The sequence below is a fragment of the Mycosarcoma maydis genome, chromosome 3, assembly GCF_000328475.2.
Source record: "Mycosarcoma maydis chromosome 3, whole genome shotgun sequence".
Taxonomy (NCBI): Eukaryota; Fungi; Basidiomycota; class Ustilaginomycetes; order Ustilaginales; genus Mycosarcoma; species Mycosarcoma maydis.
The window spans coordinates 1,030,830-1,048,920 of record NC_026480.1 but is presented as its reverse complement, the minus strand read 5'-3'; the positions used below and the strand labels follow the sequence as shown (position 1 = coordinate 1,048,920).

Below are 18,091 nucleotides of genomic sequence, written 5' to 3'. Positions count from 1 at the left end.
GGTCACAGGTTGCAATCGTGAACACGATTTTCCACGGGGGCAAAATGGCCAGAAGCACATTCACGATTTTAGCCCAGTCAGGTTTGTTGTCCTTCGACACTGTTTCAACAGAGGTGAGAGGAATGACGAGATTCCATTGAGGCAATCGCATGACATGGCATGACAGGCATGCTGAATGCTGCACAGAAGTATCACATAAAGTTCATTCGCGGGTGAAAACTTGTGAATGGATTCAGATCTGCCGAAAGGCAATCCGTTTTGTGACGACGAGGCGATCGTCTAAAGTTCGTCCTTGTGCTCCTCCTTTCGCTTTTCGGCTTCCTTCTTCTGCTTTTCGGCCTGTGCAGCGATACGCTCATTGACAAAGGCGAGCAAAACATTCTTCTTCTTGGTAAGCTCGTCAACCTTCTTGGCCGCAAGCTGGCTGGTGCCATCGGCGTGCTTCTTGAGAATGGTGCTCAGACGCTTGGTCTCCTTCTCAATGTAGCCAGCGCTCTTGCTGGCCTTTTCGAGTACACGCAGGTAGACATCGCCCACGTCGTTCTTCTTCTTGTCGCTCTTAGGGCTCGTCTTCATGGTGTTGACATAGTCGATGAATTCGTTGTAGATCGTGTCGCGCTTGTCGGTAGACGAAGTATACCAACGAGCAGCAAAGCCGTCGAGAGTGGGCATTCGGCCAGCAAGCTCAGAGAGAAGGCCACCCTTGATGCGCCACGTTTGGCACTTTTCGTTGAGAAACTTGATGAACTCTTCCTCGCTTCGTCCACCGTTGTATGGCTTCGGATTGCTCTTGTCGCCCTTGGGGAAGAACATCAGGGTGGGGTATGATGATACTCCGTAGCGCTGAGCGATGGGCTTGTTGGCTTCGTTGTCAGCGTCCATTTGCGCAACGACGCAGTCGTCGTCACCGGCAAAGTCTTGAGCCACTTGTTGATAGGTAGGGTTAAGGTTCTTACAGTGACCACACCAGGGAGCGTAGAATTCAACGAGCACATCCTTGTCTTGGTCAAGCACGATCTTGTCAAAGTTGCGGCTGGTGAGCTGCTCAGCTGCGGGAGGAGGGGGAGGCTTGATGGCGCTTTTCTTTCCGCTCTTTTCAGTGACGAGCTTAGCGATACTGTCGAGGTCGCGGCCCGAGTTGAACTCTTCAGGCTCGGTCGATCCGGCGGGATACCATTTGAGCGTCGGGAATCCTCGAATGCCGGCCTTTTGGCCAAGTTCCTTGTTCTTATCTGCGTCCACCTTAGCGATCAATACAGCGTCTTTTTGGTCAGCAAAAGCATCGGCCACTTTCTCGTAGATGGGGGCTAGGTTCTTGCAGTGTCCACACCATGGTGCGTAGTATTTGACGAGCACGCTCTGAGATTTGCCAATGTGCTTGTCGAAATCCTTGGTGGCGGTCAAATCTAGTACATTGCCGGCTAGCGCCGTGGCAGCCAGAACCAGTAGGGTAAGGGAGATATGGAGAAGCCTCATGCTGCTGATGTGCTTCTTTCGGGTGGCACTCCGGGAATTGATGATGGAGACAAGACGAGAGCACTTGTACAGAACCAATCACGAATAGAAGGTGGCTCGAGCTACACGCCGCGCCCAGATTCTAGCTTCAAGTCGGGAAATTTTGTTGGCGCAGCTGCTGCACACAGCCTCGGGATTCACGATTGCGCTGGCCAAGGGCGCAAACTTCACGTCAAAGCCAACATAGCTCTAACAATGGCGAAACTGGTTACACGTCACGCACGACGGTTCACGGCTCGTGGATCACGGATCCGTCGTGCGTGTTCGTGGTTCAAACGCGACTCGTGACTGTGGACATTTTCAAGTCTTCCGAAGTTCCTTTCGACGTAACAAAATTGTAGAATTCTTGTGTCTCACAGTCACGAGTCGAGAGTCACGAGTTCGATATGACCGCAGTGACCACAGCGACCAAGGAGGCTGGCTCCCAATTTCGACTCAAGTTATTTGCCAAAAGAGTACGAGACCTCGGTGTGACGAGGTGTTGTGTGTTGTTTCCAGTGTACTGTCTTGACACGTTCCGGAACTAGTAGTAACATACTATTATATTAATACATGCTGATAAAAGCATCGATTTCTTCGATTTCTGGGATCCACCTGATGAACTGCATGAACGTTGTTGGCCTTCGCAGCTTCGTGCTTTATGCGGAGCAACAACCTCAGAGGCAAAAGGACGCTAGCGCACCTCGGCTACTCGGACGTCGTCAAGCCGTACTCGCTTTACCATTTTTGAATCGGCAATGGTGAAGGCACTCTGCAACTAAACCCAACGGTGTCGAGCGCATGATTGCTGATTGCTGATTGCTGATTGCCTTGCTTGCACACATAATCTTGCGTGAACGTGCTATCGGCCCTGGTCGTCGTTGGCTCATCATCAACGAGGAGTGCATTGCAGCATCTTGATGGATCGGCTTTCTCCGTGAGCGTCGCTGCCTTGTTAATGCATTCTGCCGTCGGCTTAGCGAAAGCCTGCCGGCACAGAACACCTGGAATTCGAGCCGTTTAGCGCCAGCGGAGTTCTCGCTTGGCGAAAGCTTGATTGATGGACGGAGGAAAACGTGCCGCCCTCCGCAAACCGTTCAGTTGACTCATGCTTCTGGGCAGCCTGCTCGGTGAGTTGCCCAAAGAGCATCTAGTGGTGCGAGAGACAGGTTTAGTAGGATCAAGTCGCAGTGTAGAAACGAAGCAATGATGATGACCCTGGTCGCAACCAAAGGATACAAATTAACAAGCCACTGTAGTTATGATATAAACACATCCTCCAGGACGGCAAGGTATAGGAGTCGCCGTGTTATTCGTGATTAGCTTTCGTGCAAGAATGGAAGATGTCAGGCCGAGTTGAGTTGCATTCAAGCGAAGCGAACGTGCGATAACAGTTCTGACAGCCGAGGCCGCCAAGGGGCAAGACGTGGGGGAGTGCGATAAAAGCTTGCAGAACGAAACTCACAGACTGTGTCGATCGTGACTCTGCAAGCATGTTACCCTTCCTTCACAGCTCTTGTTGGTGCTTCGAAGAGACCTGCGCTTTACCCTTCAAAGACCATGCGTCTTTGCGCATCATCTCGAATGAGATTTGGTACAGTCAATGGCAGACGCTGAACCTCGCACGAGTTGAGTAGCATGAGCAGTCTAACCTGTAGAGAGCTGCTCAGATACGATTGCAGCGATGTTGGATGAGCCACAAAAAAGTACATATAGAGCCTTGTCTGTCCATCTCCCACCACTCAGTCACCAAGCCATTGCAGACCACTCTTCCCACCCTTCTTCGTTCTCCTAACACCTTCCTCGATCCCCTTGGCCTGACTTTCTTCTTCGACCTGGTCAAGATGAAGTTTCCCCTTGCCCTCCTTGCTCTGGTCCCCGTTGTGGCCTTTGCTGCTCCTCTTGAGCCGCGCCAGGGTGGTGTCGCTGTCAACTGCGGCGGCAAGAGCTACAGCGCATCGCAGGTAAACCGTGCCATCAGCAACGCTTTGAGCGGTCAGTACTCGAGTTCCGGCTACCCTCACACTTACAACAACTACGAAGGATTCGACTTTTCTGAATACTGCAACGGCCCATACAAGGAGTACCCCCTGAAGACTTCATCTTCTGGATACACTGGCGGATCGCCTGGTGCTGACCGCGTCGTGTATGACAGCAACGATGGCACTTTCTGTGGAGCTGTAAGTGTTTCTATCCTTATCCAGCAGACTAAGCTTGTGGAAGCTGACACTTTTTAATTCGTCTTGATGAACGAATGATTAGATCACCCACACCGGCGCTTCGGGTAACAACTTTGTTGGATGCGACTACTAAATGGGAGTACCCATCGTATCGTTGAAAAAGCTGGACGCTAGTCGTCTTGCCATTCCTATAATGTGGTCTCCTTCATCCCCTCTGCTCGAATCGTGAATGTCGTTCGTTACTCGTTCATCTGAGTATCTGGGCCAGGCGCCAAGAGCAATGCTTCTGCTACACAGATCCACGAAGCCAAGGTTGCAACTCACATTTCAGAGGTTGCAGACCAGCAATTTATTATATTCAGTCAATCATAAACTTTGGTGTGGCGCTAGACACAAACGCCACAAATCGTGAATCGTGAATCATTCACAGATTCATTCGTGATTCACATTTCACAGAATCACGATGAAAGGTTATGATTGAGAAGCGGAAATTTCACCGAATTGGTTGCCGGACAGCTCACGAGTGTGAGCGGTGTGCCTTCACTTTTGAATTGAAAATCGTGAATGTCACGTCGGAGGTTGCTGTCATATTCAGATTGTTATGTTACTCTTTACCCACTCTTCCGCCAAGTCGATCCTTCAGAAAGCACGTCCAGAATGACGGGCACTTTATCGCAAGAGGGTGGTCTGAGTCCTGCCTCAGCGGAAGCATCACCCTCTACGTCGGGCAGCATCAGGAATCAGTACGGAGACGAAGCAGTCCTCACCTACAGCGTGTTAGACGAGAAGCAAGCGATGAAATTTGTCGCCGACGACGGTGCTGGAGCTACTGTCCTTTTCAGTGGGACTACAAGGGACTCTTTCAGAGGCAAAAAAGTCACCAAGCTCGAGTACGAAGCATACTCTTCGCTAGCTTTAAAGACGCTCCAGTCGTTACTCGACAACGCGCACACGTCTGCTCCCTTTGCAGAAACGCCGACACCTATCTCTGCCAACGTAGATCCTCAAGCGGACCACTCGAGCGAAGACAGGGTGACAAGGTGCTATATTTCGCATCGACTTGGCGTAGTGGGCGTGGGCGAGTGCAGTATACTGATCGCGGTCAGCTCACCACATCGGAAGGAAGCATTTGTGGTAGCGGAATGGTTATTAGAAGAGGTTAAAAAGAACGTTGCCGTTTGGAAGCGGGAATTCTACACTACGGGAGATGACCTGACTGCATTGGATGGAGACGCCAGGACATATGATCCTAGGAAAAACGAAGCAGTAGTCGATGCTGCTGACAGTCAAAGCTGGAGCTGGAAGGCCAACTTTCCTAGCACATGACAAAGGCAAAGAGGTGTACAGAAAAAGTATGCGAAGTCAATCGCGTTTCAGAATAGTCACAGACAAAAGTCAGCGCCAAGAAGTTGGCTTCGACAACGCCAGCTGGTGGTCATCTACCGTTTCGAGCGGCCGTGCTTGATCGTTGAGCGAAAGTCGAAGGCCCGTGCGCAGTGCGCGGAATGAATGTCAGAGCTTTCTGTCCCAGCACTGACTTGGTCGAAGCGGTTCGGCGGTTGCATCGGCATGCTGCAAAGTATGGCGGGATGGTAGCTTCAAGTAAGTGAGACACTGAATCATGATCAATTGTGAAGATAGCCGCAGTCGTGAGTCTGACTTAGCTGAGATGCACGGACGGTAGCAAGTCGCCATCAGGGCGGTTGGAATTTCTCTTGTCTGAGTCAAAAGGGTCCAAGATCAGCGCCCTGGGCTCAGAGAGCGGGACTGAAGCACCTGCAGAAAGCGAAGCGCAAACTTAGCACACTCACAGGGGACTGTCAAGTCAAACACGACAGATTCCGTATGGGCTGCCAGATCCCAGATCCCAGATTCATGATTTGGCTTTTGGCTAGACCATAGCGGCGAACCAGAGCATACACTTACGACTCACACTCATGACACACGACTTTACGACTTTCACAGACCTCATACACGATTCGTAATGATTTTCCCCCTTTTTCTTTTGCCCCGCTTCTCTTGTGAAATCGGAGTTACGAGTGGATTTTCTGTGCATCATCCGTCAACGTTGCACGTTGGTGCTTCGACGCCTGAGCATCAGAGAACGTCGCATGTCGCACGTCGGCTATTGTAGTCTGTGTGTGGGCCAGCAGCACTCTGACTCGGCACACCAGCGAGAACACCAATGACACAGAAGCAGCCACCTGTATTTGTCAGGAACTGACTGCCAAGAGGTGAGCGTTCAGGCACACTCACTCTGTCGAGACCCTTGTTACTGTCATCCTACCACCATCTTGACTTTTCATTCGAGCCGCGCATCCCGAAACACACCCACATCTACTCTCGAAACACACACACACACACACACACACACACACACACACACACACACACACAAGATGACATTCGATCTTCCCAATCCTACTCGTCAGGATAGCTACCTTCCGCTGCCCTCCGAATACGCTGCTGCGCTAGAAAAGGCGAAAGCGCAGTATAAGGAGCAGAACGACCCTTCGAGGGATGCCGAGTGGGAAGATGTTGGTGAACGCGAGGAGGTCAAGCTCTACAAAAAGACCAACCCTGAAAACGCCTACGACGTCCCCATCGTCAAAGGTGTCACCATCGTCGAGAACGCCACTCCTGCGCAGGTACTGGCTGTAATCCAGCAACCTGGTATGCGTAAGAAGTGGGATCCTCGTTTTGACAACGCCACGCAGCTCGAGCGATATGGTGCCCAGAAGTTCGCTTTCTACACCTGGATGAAGTCTCCTTCGTACTTTGTTTGGGCACGCGACATTGTGGGTGTACAGGAGAACATTGTGAGCAGCAACGGTGATCATATTCAGGTGATTCAGACCAGTGCAGAGGCCGATCAGTACGTTGACGAGGCGGGCTCCTACTCCAAGTCGCGCACAAGGGCTACGCTCGAAGTCTCGGCCTGGGACTTGACCAAGCAGGGCAACGATACGAGGCTCGAGTACGTCGTCAAGATTCATCTCAACGGTTCCTTGCCCACCTCGGTTGTCTCGATGGTCGCCACTGAAACGCCCATGTGCGTGGGTCGCGTTCGCGACGTCTACTACGCCTTTGGCCATCTTCCTTACGACGCCGCTTGGGAGGAGGGCACCACGTCGGCAACTAATAGTGTCCTCGTTTACTCCGAGTATGTGGATGGTGATGGTACAGAGGCGACCTCGGGCGAGAAGAGGTGGACCGTCTGGTACCACTCGAACGGTGAGGACACGCTCAAGTTTAAATTTGACAACAACAGGCTCTACCCTAGCCTCAGCGTTGCTGTGGAAGGAGACGCGGCGTCTGATGTCAAGGTTGAAGTTGACCAGGACGCCGGTCTCGTTACGGCCAATGTGGGCGCAGAGGCAAAGGGCAAAGGCTTCTCGCTTGTCTTTTCGCCCTAGGCATCTGCTTGTCTTGCTTGCATAACGTTGTCCCGCCGTTCCTTTGTAGTTTAGTCGATCGTTTGCTTGCCAGAATCCCACACTTGCTCGATCTGCTCTCCCTCTGCTTTGCAGGATCACACTGTCAGTTCACATCTGTCGAGAGTAGAGTGTGCATATTACAGCTCAGAACGATACACGCTAGTGTACATCCATTGTTATGTCACGCAGTCTAAACTTGCTTATGATCTAGCAATCTTGTCCCTGTCCCCGCTTCTTGCGCTGAGCTGCTCGCCTCGCGCTCGGTATACCAACTCCTGCCACGCTCAAAGATGCTCCATCCGATAGCTGAGCTGGCTGCCTTCCTTGCGCATCTTAATCCGAGCCCGTCCAACAGAGCTCTTGGACCGGAGCTGGCCCAAAGGTGTTTCGTCATACCCCACACTGAAGGTTTCAAACTGTCCCTAAGCACTGAAGGTGAAAGTGTAGATTTCGGATCGTGGGCCAAAGCGATCTGGTGCAGCGTATCGGCTGGCGTCGTCTGCATCCTAGTCTTGATGATATCAAACGGATGAGTCAACAATGTCGCCAGGGTCCCCGCTAACAGACCACTCGCACTGACCACCATCCAGTTGCCCGTTCCCAGTCCGCCGTCCATGCTCCTCGAAAGCCCCGCAAGATTCGTTTTACACGCTTCGTACAGAGCTAAGTACAATCCAGCGTACGGCGCATCTCGAAGCGCAGTTGCTGTGAACCCTTGGAAGAAACCTCGAAAGCCGCTTTGAGCGCGAATCTCTCGCATCGAAGAGAGTAAAGTACGTTCCGTTGCAGCAGAGAAGTTGCTGCTTTCAAACCGAGCTTTGACTACAGTTACGGGCGACAAGATGAACCCGACCGTTACGCGCGCTACAGCCCCAGTTAGCAGGTTCCCTGTTGTAGAGAGCTTGGCTAGAGTTGAAGTGTTGGATGAAGCATCGCTGGGGATGGCGACGGAGATGAGAGGAATTTGGCGCTGACTCGCAACCGACCGCAAATGCGAGACCGAGTAGAAATACAGCGCTACACCAGGAACATTGCGAATCACAGTGGGAGCGGTGCCGCGCCACAGACCCTGATATCCATGTGTGTGGACAATGTCCTTGGTGATGGCGACAAGTTTCTGCGTTCGAGACGCATACTGTGGCTTCGATATTGACTTGTTGGAGACGGGAGACAGTGGGCGATGGTCTAATTGCTGTAAACGCGTTTTGAGCAAGTCGAACGGTTGCAGTAACACGCAAGATGCGAAGCCGGAGAGCGCACCAAAAGCCAATGTGGCATAAGGCGGGATTGACGCTGCCGTCTTTGTTGTCGCAATGGGTCGCTTTGAGCTGTTTGCTATGCTTATGCTCATGGCTGCGCCAGCGTCGTCGCTCGAACTTGCGGTGGCCATGATCCTTTTCCCAGCCCCACTGATAGTTTTAACCAGCTTAGTCGTGTCCAAGTTTTAGGAACGTAGCATGGCGTCCTTTTAGGCCACGTCGAATGAGATGGTGTAGGGCAAGAAGCTCATGTAAGCCGACGTCCAGACCACCAAATGGCAATTCAGGGTCCTTCCAGCGATCGTCTGCTGCAACAACTTGCTCGAATTCTTCGGTTACGAGAAATTCCGCTTGCACTGCGCCTGCTTCTCAGCCTGCTTCAGCTGCGTCATTAAATCATGTTTCTGCAGTCCTGAGTTGCGAGCGTGGACCTTACTGCAAGCCAAAATCCAGACCGTTCGTGTAGGCTGCTGTATCCCGCCTTACAAAAGTCATGATTATGGTTTCTCAACTCGAATCGCTTTCCCCGACACAGCAACGAGCAACCCGAGTGAGTCAGTACCATGCGCCAGAAATACTCTCTCTCCTGACTCAGCCCCGCCGCATACGTATTGAAGTGCGTAAGATTGGCAATTGATTGTCCATACAAGGCATCAGTCTATTGAAACAAGGCGCATGTAAGTTTACATATAATCATCGACGGCTGTAGCCCAATCTTGGACTGAGAAGCTCCTCCGCCTCGTCCTCGTCACTGCTGGCTTGTGCCCCAGAAAGCGACTTGGAAGCTGAGCGAGGCTTGATTTGGGGATAGTCTTTGGTGTTGCTGCGTGTGCTCCCTCGGCCGTCTCCGTCTGCAACAGCAGAAGACGCGACAGCACGGATCGAGTATTCGTCTTCCTCGGTTTCCGGTGTCGCATCAGGCGAAGAAGTGTAGGAGAGATTCGGTTCTTGCCACATGTTGCGAATGTCTCCAACGACTTGGGATCGTGGCAAGGTGGTTGAGAGTGGAGAATGAACATGGGCTGCATATGCGTTCACATTTGCGGCATCCTGAGAGGCAGCATCGGTCAAGCCAGACGCTTCTGTGCTTCGACCGCTACCGTTGGAACTTTCCTTGATGGAGTTGAGCGTGCCGAATTGCGAGACGCTGGGTGCTTCGGTGGCGTGGTGACCGTGCGGCGAATCTGCACCGGGCTCAAATGAGATGGCTGTGTTTCTGCGGCTCGGCGTGCCGGGCACTGTCAAGGATGTTGCGTCGCGTAGCATGCCGCGCGACGGTAGCGGGGTATCTTGCAACTGATACCTCTCGATGTTGCCAGTGCCATGCGTGGTGAGTGGAAGATGGTTCCGACTGCGAAGCGTATACTCGTCGGCTGCGCTGTGGTGTCTCAACGAGCCAGCAGAGCTGAGACGACGAGAGCTGCGAGCACGGATCATGGATCCGACGATGCCCATACCTCCTCGCACCGTATCCACACCAGGATCTTCGTATGCAGATGGGTCAGCTTTTTCGCCTCCATGCGAAATGACCGAGTGGCTGGCGCGCATCAAGAGCGTAGTTTCGCGATCCAAGCCCGGCTTGTCCTGCAACTCTTCCGGATCGATCTTGCTCAGCTGCAGCAGTACAATGCCTGCACAGATGACGAGAAAGCCCATGACGAGCGTGATGATATCAACGACGGTTGCGTTAAGACCTTGCTGCAGGATGATTGAGGTGATAAGCGTGGCGCCGGTGAAAATGACGTAGTAGGTTGGCGTGACGGTGGCGGTATTGAACAGCTCTAGCGCTTTGTTGAGGTAGTTGATTTCGACCAGCAACGTAACAATAACGAATCCAAGCAGAAAGTAGATGAACCAGTGCTTGAACTGGTTCTGACCACGAATCGAGAGCAGAATGGCGGAACCGAGACCCGAAGTGACACTGACGCTGAGGCCGCCGATGAGACTGCAGACGGTGATGTAGATCATCATGTGTGTCTTTCCATACCTAGGAGCAAAGACAAAGATGAGCACCAACGAGGCAACGATGCAGATACTTGCCCAGCTCAGGAAACCTGGTGCGAGGAAGAGCTTTTGAAACTCGGTGATCTTGCCGCCCACATGCGATGTCGGTGCGTTAAGCGCAATGATAACGGAGCCGACGATGCAGAGAAAGCAGCCCACTTTGCCAAACAAGGTGAGCTTCTCCTTGAGAAAGATGGACGAAAGAACAGCGCAAATCACGACGGAAAGAGCGCCAAGCGGTGTGACAAGGACTGCATCGGCAAAAGCATAGGCAACAAAGTTGAATATCTCGCCAAAGACCATGACAATCATGCCGCTCCACCACATGGGCGATTTGAGATAGGCGTGACCTTCACCAGCGGCGGTTTCGTACTTTTTCTGCGCGGCTAGCAGACCTTTCTTCTTGAAGACAAACGAAGAGCCGATGAGGATGCCTGATCCGACGGCAAGTGCGAGACCGACATACTTGAATGCTGGTGGATTGGCCTCATTCCCTGCTGCAATCGCGCTTTCAGATGTGAGGGCTGCAGATGCTGAAGCAATCGCTTTGGAGAGCGAATGGACCGCTGAAGAAGCTGAGGCTTTGGCGGCATCGGCAGCATCGATAGAGGATGATGGTGCGACGGTTGCTGCCTGTGTGATTGTTGCAACTGTCGAGGACATTGTGGCGTGTTAGGTACTGTAGCTCAACTTTGCGCCAGGCTCAAAGTGATACTGATCTGCAAAACCGATGAGGCGGTAGGAAGTTGCAAGAGCTCGATGATTGGTGCAAGAGTGGATCGAAGTACCTGTCAGACTCGGCCAGCGAGTATTGAAGGCGGAAGCAGGCAGCAGACGTGACTTGTTGATACGGATAAAGATCGTCAACCATGTATTTGGATGACGTCGAACCAGGAAGTGGGTGCCGACCTCAAAAAGCAAGACGGTGGAGCGGAGAGAACGGAACGAAATCGCCGTAGATTCGTAGAAATGAAATGTCGCGCCAGATGGGTTGGACGCGCTCGGATTGCACGCGGGAGCAATCGTGACGGGAAGGAGCCAGTGATGCCGATATTCAATCTAGACGACCACAGCGACGTCGGATGCTTCCGCACAGGGGGGGTAGATGGAGCGAGAAGATGGTGGTGATCAAAGGGGCTCGAGCATGAGATTGACTTGCGATCGCCCTAGCAAACCAACACGGACGACTTTTGTGTCACGTATGGATCGCTTAATAAGCTCAAGGCGTAGACGCTGCACACACACACACACGCAGGGGTAGCGACGGCTCGCGGCTTGGCCAGCAAATTCACGATTCGCGACACAACGTGGAAAATTGGAGCGCTGTGTCTGAGTGTATTCTATGCACCCCACTCGTGACTATTCGTGATTGCACAGTGCTGTACAGCCACAATCGCTGGACAAATGCTGCTTAAATCGAGGGTCCCTTTTGTGTTCACGTAGCCTTGGCGTTGGTGAAGGGGAATAACTTGCTAGAAATTCCGATGCAGCCTTTCATAAAGCTGTGCTCATAGGAAACGTTCTCTCCCGCGTCTATTCATGAGTATCTTCTGCGTCTGCAAGTCACTCAGCTCTCACAGTCACGAGCCTGCTTTCAGTCCTGAGTGTGGGTTTTCATGTAACTTGACTAGTTAGTTGAACTATTCGTGATTATAAAACTTTCGCACCGCCTACCTCCCACATCGTTGACATTCACGATTGTGCTGCAGGGAAAGAGATCAGAAAGGGCCAAAGACGGACAGAGTGCACCTACACCATGCTGTCAAGGGTTTCTGCCAGTTAAGTCAAGCTTATTGGCACCTCCTATCCACGATTTCCACGAGTGAATCACGAATGTGGTCACGGTCCGTGGGTCATTCACGATTATGACGGATGTCAGATGAAGGAAACTCGCCAATCGTGAATGGAAATGCACGAACGTGGAAAAGAGAACAAAGCACGAAAGTCAAGAAACAACAACTGGAGGTGAACGATGACATTCAAGATTCATTTTACAGCCTGTCGTCGTACTTCAACGAGCTTAAACAATCAGAGTAAGTTGCGACAGAAGAAAGTCGTACCAGATCCTATGCGTTTGTAGGGTACGCCACAACAAGCTAGGCATGCATCCAAGTTGCTTCACTTGCTTTGTCGGCAATCTCCTTCTTCAAGGCCCACAAGTGTTCGTTGACCTCGAGACGATGTTGTGGTGGCAGGAAGGCGTAACCGTAATTCTGCATAAGCATAGGCCGCCCGGTTTGTCTTCCCTCTGGAATACCCCAAAATGCGAGATAGTTCTGCCCTTCAACTAGGTTATAACCTTCTGGCCAGGACATTAGCCGATAAGATCCGCCACCGTGAAAAGTAAATCTGACATCCTTGATACTACCTTTGCCATCAGAAAGATGGATCTCTGGGAAGTTCGTCATTGGCAGGACACGGTGAGGGCGAAACATCTGCTTGCGACTACTAACGATTCGCGAAGCCGGAATACGGGCTCTGTCGATCCACACTAGCTTGCCGGCAAATACTTGGTTGTTGATGTTATCCCGGATCGCTGGGTCGTCGACTTGGTCGTATATATACCGAGTGCGTGAAGGTGGCGGCAGCGCAAGCATCGTTGTCGGAATCTTTCTCAGTTCGTCCGCCCTGGAAGCAGGCAAGCTGCGATAGCGGCCGTCCCCATGGCCTGCAAGGGGCTGTGATTCATGAGACTCCTCCGCAGTTGTCTGCGCCTCTATTCGGTCTGAAGGAATGTCGACAACCTTTGTATCGCCAGGCCCATGGTGAATGGTCCCACCCTGACTTTCTCGGCTTGGGACTGAAGGAGCGGCCCCGAAATTGTTCCTGAAGCCCTGTGACTGGCTTCCTGATGTCGTGTCTAATTGAGGATGTCGTTGTATAATGTCCCTGAGCGCTTGTGCCCCTTCGAGCCTGTTGTTGGCCTGAAACTGACGAAGGGCGTCCGCAACACGTTGTACAGTTTTCCGGTATTTGAATGCTGGCTCTGCACTTGATGAGAGACCTTGTGTATCAGAAAAGCTTTCCCGAGCCTGACTGCTGCCAACTTGACCTTTGTCTCTAGAGAGAGATCCAAAACCATGTTGGCTCGCCTGATAAAGACTTGAAGGTTGGTTCACATTAGGATAGTAGTGTCCGTCGCCTTGGAATGCAACGTGGGGATGGCTCGAAGCTTCTGATTCAATCTTGGCCAACAACGATCTCAGAAGGTCCGGGTCAAATTCGTTCTGTGGCGAGGACGGATGAGCGACGGAAAATCCCGGTAGAGGTGACTGTTCGCCTCGCCTCGCACCATCCGCGTTGTCTGGGTGATTGCCAGACGGGTATGGCCAAGCAGCAACGACAGATACGGCCAGGAGCAAGGCGAGGATCCTCAGTCTTAAACCCATGTCGACAAGGATTGACGCAAATCAGCGGTAAGAGGTGGCGAACATAGAGTCAGTCGCTGGTCCATTCCCCTATATACCAAGCCGCATCTTCATGAGCACCATGATCTGTGAGCCCAGTGTAGCACTCTCGCTCGATCTGCTCTCTGTATATGAAGAAGCAGACCCATTGGGAGGGTGGGTGTCACGAGACTTCAGCATCGCGTTGGTGGGCTGATCAGACATTAATTGCTACTGGGTTTGAGGCAATGCTCTTCAAGCAGAAAGTGTGGGCCTCAATTCATGAGTCGTGATTGGACATCTTGACATGAACCCCATGCTGTTCAGCCTTTAATGAAGCCTACACAGTCTCGACGGTGTCAGTCATGTCAAAATCACAATGCAAGTTCCGCCTGATTCAGCACGACAAGCAGCGAAATCGAAGTCACAGCATGGCCAAAACAAGTGAACTGAAAGCTCCATGCTTGCCAAAACAATAGCCCCAGTGTTAGTGATGGAGGGCAAAGCGCTTGGGAAGAAGACCGGCAGTCGCTATACGCCCGTCTAGAGGTGGCAGGAGCGTGGTTCGTGGGTTGTAGTACCGCGACATTTCGGATTGGCCACAGCTGCTGCAGCCGCCTGCCACCTCATACAACATCGGGTAGATCGATCGTGGATCTTGCCAGAAAATCGAGACATTTAAAGACTTGTCCAAGCTAACACCCGTCTTTTGTAATACTCGATTCACGATTCGTGATTTGCTTCCAAAGGCGAGCACACCATCAGGTTACCGCATGCGCAACTAGAGGACGTGATTGCACGATTCGTGATACTAAATTGAAATGACGAGATGAGCCGACACAGGCTATAGACCCGGGCTGACATGTCAAAGTTGATCCGTCGCGACTTGCTTTTACACGTTTCGATCCGGACTGCAGCGGTTGACGTGTGCCTTTTGTTGCCTTTTCCCGGTCTCTGTTACCAGGTCCAATCATTAATCACGAGTCAGATTGGCTCACCACGTATGGTGAATGTGACAGTCGTGAGCGTATCGCCTGCTGTAGCCGCAGACGGGGCTACGAAGAGCGCAGCATTCACGATTTTTCTTTCTTTGGCGCCGCAGTAAGATCCAAGCCACACACAGACCATATGCTCTGTTCAGGTCTACCTCGCTTCCACTTGTCCACCGTGACCAACTCACCGCCTGCTAGCAGATTCCCCCCCATTCACGATTCTCGTTTCACTTGGCCTGTGCTGTTGCCTTTGCGTACAAAACTTCTTCTCTTTCATTGTTAACTTCTCAAAACCGTCTTGGACATTTCTCGACATTCTTCCAGGCCACCTTCTCAAACTACATCAACTTTTTGCCAGCATGTCTTTGTCAGAGCAGCCTTTGCCCATCGTCATCTGGGTGCACCCACGATCGTGCTCTACCGCCTTTGAGCGCTCGCTCATGCAGCGACCCGACACGGTCGTTTTTCACGAACCTATCGGTGACCCCTTTTACCTCGGCAAAGACCGCCCTTGTCGTCGATTCGACGATGATCACGCCAAGAAGTCGGGCAACTACGATCTGACGGTCACCGAGGTGCTCCAAAAGGTGCTCAACCCTACCAAAGAAGATCTGTCCAAGAACAAGTCGTGGCCACCCAAATACGTCTTCTTGAAGGACATGGGTCAGTGCCTTTTCCCTGCCAAGATACTGCATCAGCTTCATCCAGAATCCAAAGTGTTCCCTGCTTCAGCCGATGACAGCAGCAGCACGTCGACTCCTTTTGACATCAACGCACCTGTTATCGAGAACCCTACGACCGTACCAACGGCAATCCTTAAAAGGTTCCGACACTCGTTCCTCATCCGCACGCCGGAAAAGTCGATCCCAAGTTACTGGAAGTGCGTTCAAGAAGGTGCTTCGGGTTGGGAGTTCTGGGACCAGGCTGATGCCGGCTATGTCGAGCTCAAGATCCTGTACGATTGGATCTCTAACCCGAATTCGACCTTCAACACGGAGTCAGGCGACCAGCACGCTGTGGAACAGCCTCAACCGCCTCCCCTTCTGGATGCCTCGACTTTGCTCGCACATCCAGATCATGCCATCAAGAGCTACTGCGATGCCATGGGCATTCCCTTTACACCCGAAATGCTCAGTTGGGACTCGGGTCCGGTTGACGAGTGGGCCAAGTGGGGTGGTTACCACAACGCAGCTGAAAACTCGACCGGTTTCAAGAAGGAGGCTCCAGCATCATCCAACGAGGCCGCCAAGCCTAAGGCAAAAGTTGCCGAACACTTGCAGAGCGCAGTAGATGCTTGCAACCCGCACTACCAGTACTTGCTTTCCAAGGCTACTATTCGTGCTCCTTGACTGTCACCAGCAAAGTCACACCCATGTATCATAGTTAAATTCATAAATAGGTTTTAGCTCCGATTCAATCGCATTCGAGAACAAGACATTATTGATGCCCAGCATCATGTCTAGCAACGTCAACTCCTTCCGTTCTTGCCGATACAAAATGAGACGAACTGCACAGGTAAAGCACCATCACTGCTTTGACCAACGCCCATACTCTTCAAGAAACCAAGCGATATATGCCTTCCATCTTCTATCCCAATCAGCAAACATGATCTCCTTTGTCTTATCATCAACCAACGAATACTTGATGGAACGACGAGCGAGCGCCGCGAGCGAAACAAGCGTTGTAGACTGCGAGCTAATAATCAGCTGGTAGAAATCGTACGAAAGCCCAAAATTTTCGAAAATGCTCGGGTCGTCCGACGAAAGTGCCACGGGGACATTTCTATGTAGCAACGCTAGCAAGCTTGGATGCGAGCAAATACTAGCCGTGTAACCCAGAACCTGGTTCGAGATGGGGCAGACTTCGATGCAGATATCGCGCTCTTTCACCAAATCGGTCAACAACGGATGACGGGCGAGCGAGACACCATGACCGATGCGCTTAGTGTCCAACAGGATGGCGTCGTAGAGGTTCAGATCGGCGTCTCCACCGTCCTCCAGTGTTTCGCCTGCGTGAAAAACGAACGGAATCGAGAGCCCTTCTTCTTTGCAGCGTTGTTGAAAGCGCAGCAATTCTGGAATGTACACTTTCAGAGGCAGCAACGGATCCTCATGACCAACCAGATCAAATCCAACGATCCACTCTGGGAACATCTTCTTGAGCATAATGCAGTCTTCGAGATACCACCGCAGTTTCTCATTGTCAATAAATCGGACGGTTGTGTAGATGATCTTGGCATCGATGTAGCCGCCTTCGCTGATCTCGGCTTTGACTTCTTCGACGGCCTCGATAAAGATTCGTACCCATTCGACGTGTGCCAGGTTGGGTGTTCCATCAGCGCGGACCATGAACTCGTTCAGAAAGTTGATTCGTGTCTCGGTGTATGAGATACCGTCTTGTGCATGCGAGCGGAGAAGCTCCTTGGTGTAAGCTTTGAGCGTGGGTTCGTAGCCGATGAGTCCAGCGATGACGACGAAAGTGGACTGAAACCTTGCCCATGCTTGCTTGCTGTTAGTAATCGCTGGTATGGAGTCGTGCGGTGTCAAGGTCATCAGTGCATGTATGTATGCATCAAATGCTTGGCCTCTGTCGAGGCGGTCTTCGGTGTGTGTGCCGTCTCTACTTGCGCGTCCGTTTAGCTCTGAAGGGTTGATGAAGTTGGGCATGTGAAGCTCCGAAGCTGCTCGTTCCATCTGATACGGGTGAGGATAGGGAAACGAAATCCGTGCATCCTTGAAGCTGACCCATTCCCCTGGAACATAGTCTTCTGACCAGATGCTCACCTTTGATCTCTCGGCAGTCTGTGGTAGCACCAAAAATTCCACCGTTGCCCTCCACAGCGCCTCCTGCGTCGAGAGCGGCATGTCTGCTTTCATACACATATTTTCCGTCCTTTTCGCATGCTCCAGCAAGAACTTGGTGTCCACAGTCCCATCAAAATGACAATGCAGCAGCGCGCCCTTTGGCATCCGTCGTACAGCGGTCCATACATCCGAAGGCTGCCCGAGCCCGTTCTTGATCGCACCGTAGAAGTCCATCCCTGCGAAGTTGATGAGATCTCCTTCTTTAGTCCATTTTGATTGCACTTCCGCATCACGCAAACGTGTGAAAATGGTGTTGGCGCTCGCTTCGTCGGAAGACATGTTGGATAAGGCGGCATGGTCGTATCGCATAGCAGCTTCTTCCGCTTTCAGGGCGGTCACCGCCTGCACGTGGGCGTCAATCCCACATTGTACAGACATAGCTGTCTACGGAGTATAATATAAGGGTTGTAGAGGTGGGGTGAGAAGGGAGAATAGAAGATAGAGAGAGATTGGATGAGCAAAGAATGCCGGTCTG

At 51.9% G+C, this 18,091-nt stretch overlaps 9 protein-coding genes across 9 annotated transcripts; 4 read left to right on the top strand and 5 right to left on the bottom strand.

Moving 5' to 3' along the window:
- Nucleotides 1-279: 279 nt before the first annotated feature.
- Nucleotides 280-1,476, bottom strand: UMAG_01802 (putative protein disulfide-isomerase precursor; the record flags this gene model as incomplete). Its single annotated transcript, XM_011389453.1, has 1 exon — nt 280-1,476. One exon carries the CDS (start codon nt 1,474-1,476, stop codon nt 280-282), a length of 1,197 nt encoding a protein of 398 aa, XP_011387755.1.
- A 1,862-nt stretch (nt 1,477-3,338) lies between these two features.
- UMAG_10881 (putative ribonuclease T1) lies at nt 3,339-3,807 on the top strand (the record flags this gene model as incomplete). Its single annotated transcript, XM_011389709.1, has 2 exons — nt 3,339-3,674; nt 3,757-3,807. The coding sequence occupies 2 exons, from the start codon at nt 3,339-3,341 to the stop codon at nt 3,805-3,807; spliced, it is 387 nt and encodes a 128-aa protein (XP_011388011.1).
- Nucleotides 3,808-4,331: 524 nt separating this feature from the next.
- Nucleotides 4,332-5,000, top strand: UMAG_01800 (uncharacterized protein; the record flags this gene model as incomplete). The annotated part of the gene is made up of 1 exon (XM_011389452.1): nt 4,332-5,000. One exon carries the CDS (start codon nt 4,332-4,334, stop codon nt 4,998-5,000), a length of 669 nt encoding a protein of 222 aa, XP_011387754.1.
- Nucleotides 5,001-6,073: 1,073 nt separating this feature from the next.
- Nucleotides 6,074-7,090, top strand: UMAG_01799 (uncharacterized protein; the record flags this gene model as incomplete). The annotated part of the gene is made up of 1 exon (XM_011389451.1): nt 6,074-7,090. The coding sequence occupies one exon, from the start codon at nt 6,074-6,076 to the stop codon at nt 7,088-7,090; it is 1,017 nt and encodes a 338-aa protein (XP_011387753.1).
- A 211-nt stretch (nt 7,091-7,301) lies between these two features.
- Nucleotides 7,302-8,501, bottom strand: UMAG_10880 (uncharacterized protein; the record flags this gene model as incomplete). Its single annotated transcript, XM_011389708.1, has 1 exon — nt 7,302-8,501. One exon carries the CDS (start codon nt 8,499-8,501, stop codon nt 7,302-7,304), a length of 1,200 nt encoding a protein of 399 aa, XP_011388010.1.
- A 562-nt stretch (nt 8,502-9,063) lies between these two features.
- Nucleotides 9,064-11,037, bottom strand: UMAG_01797 (uncharacterized protein; the record flags this gene model as incomplete). The annotated part of the gene is made up of 1 exon (XM_011389450.1): nt 9,064-11,037. One exon carries the CDS (start codon nt 11,035-11,037, stop codon nt 9,064-9,066), a length of 1,974 nt encoding a protein of 657 aa, XP_011387752.1.
- Nucleotides 11,038-12,470: 1,433 nt separating this feature from the next.
- On the bottom strand, nt 12,471-13,763 carry UMAG_01796 (effector family protein Eff1-1; the record flags this gene model as incomplete). Its single annotated transcript, XM_011389449.1, has 1 exon — nt 12,471-13,763. One exon carries the CDS (start codon nt 13,761-13,763, stop codon nt 12,471-12,473), a length of 1,293 nt encoding a protein of 430 aa, XP_011387751.1.
- Nucleotides 13,764-15,111: 1,348 nt separating this feature from the next.
- Nucleotides 15,112-16,101, top strand: UMAG_01795 (uncharacterized protein; the record flags this gene model as incomplete). The annotated part of the gene is made up of 1 exon (XM_011389448.1): nt 15,112-16,101. The coding sequence occupies one exon, from the start codon at nt 15,112-15,114 to the stop codon at nt 16,099-16,101; it is 990 nt and encodes a 329-aa protein (XP_011387750.1).
- A 177-nt stretch (nt 16,102-16,278) lies between these two features.
- UMAG_01794 (uncharacterized protein) lies at nt 16,279-17,994 on the bottom strand (the record flags this gene model as incomplete). The annotated part of the gene is made up of 1 exon (XM_011389447.1): nt 16,279-17,994. The coding sequence occupies one exon, from the start codon at nt 17,992-17,994 to the stop codon at nt 16,279-16,281; it is 1,716 nt and encodes a 571-aa protein (XP_011387749.1).
- Nucleotides 17,995-18,091: the final 97 nt, after the last annotated feature.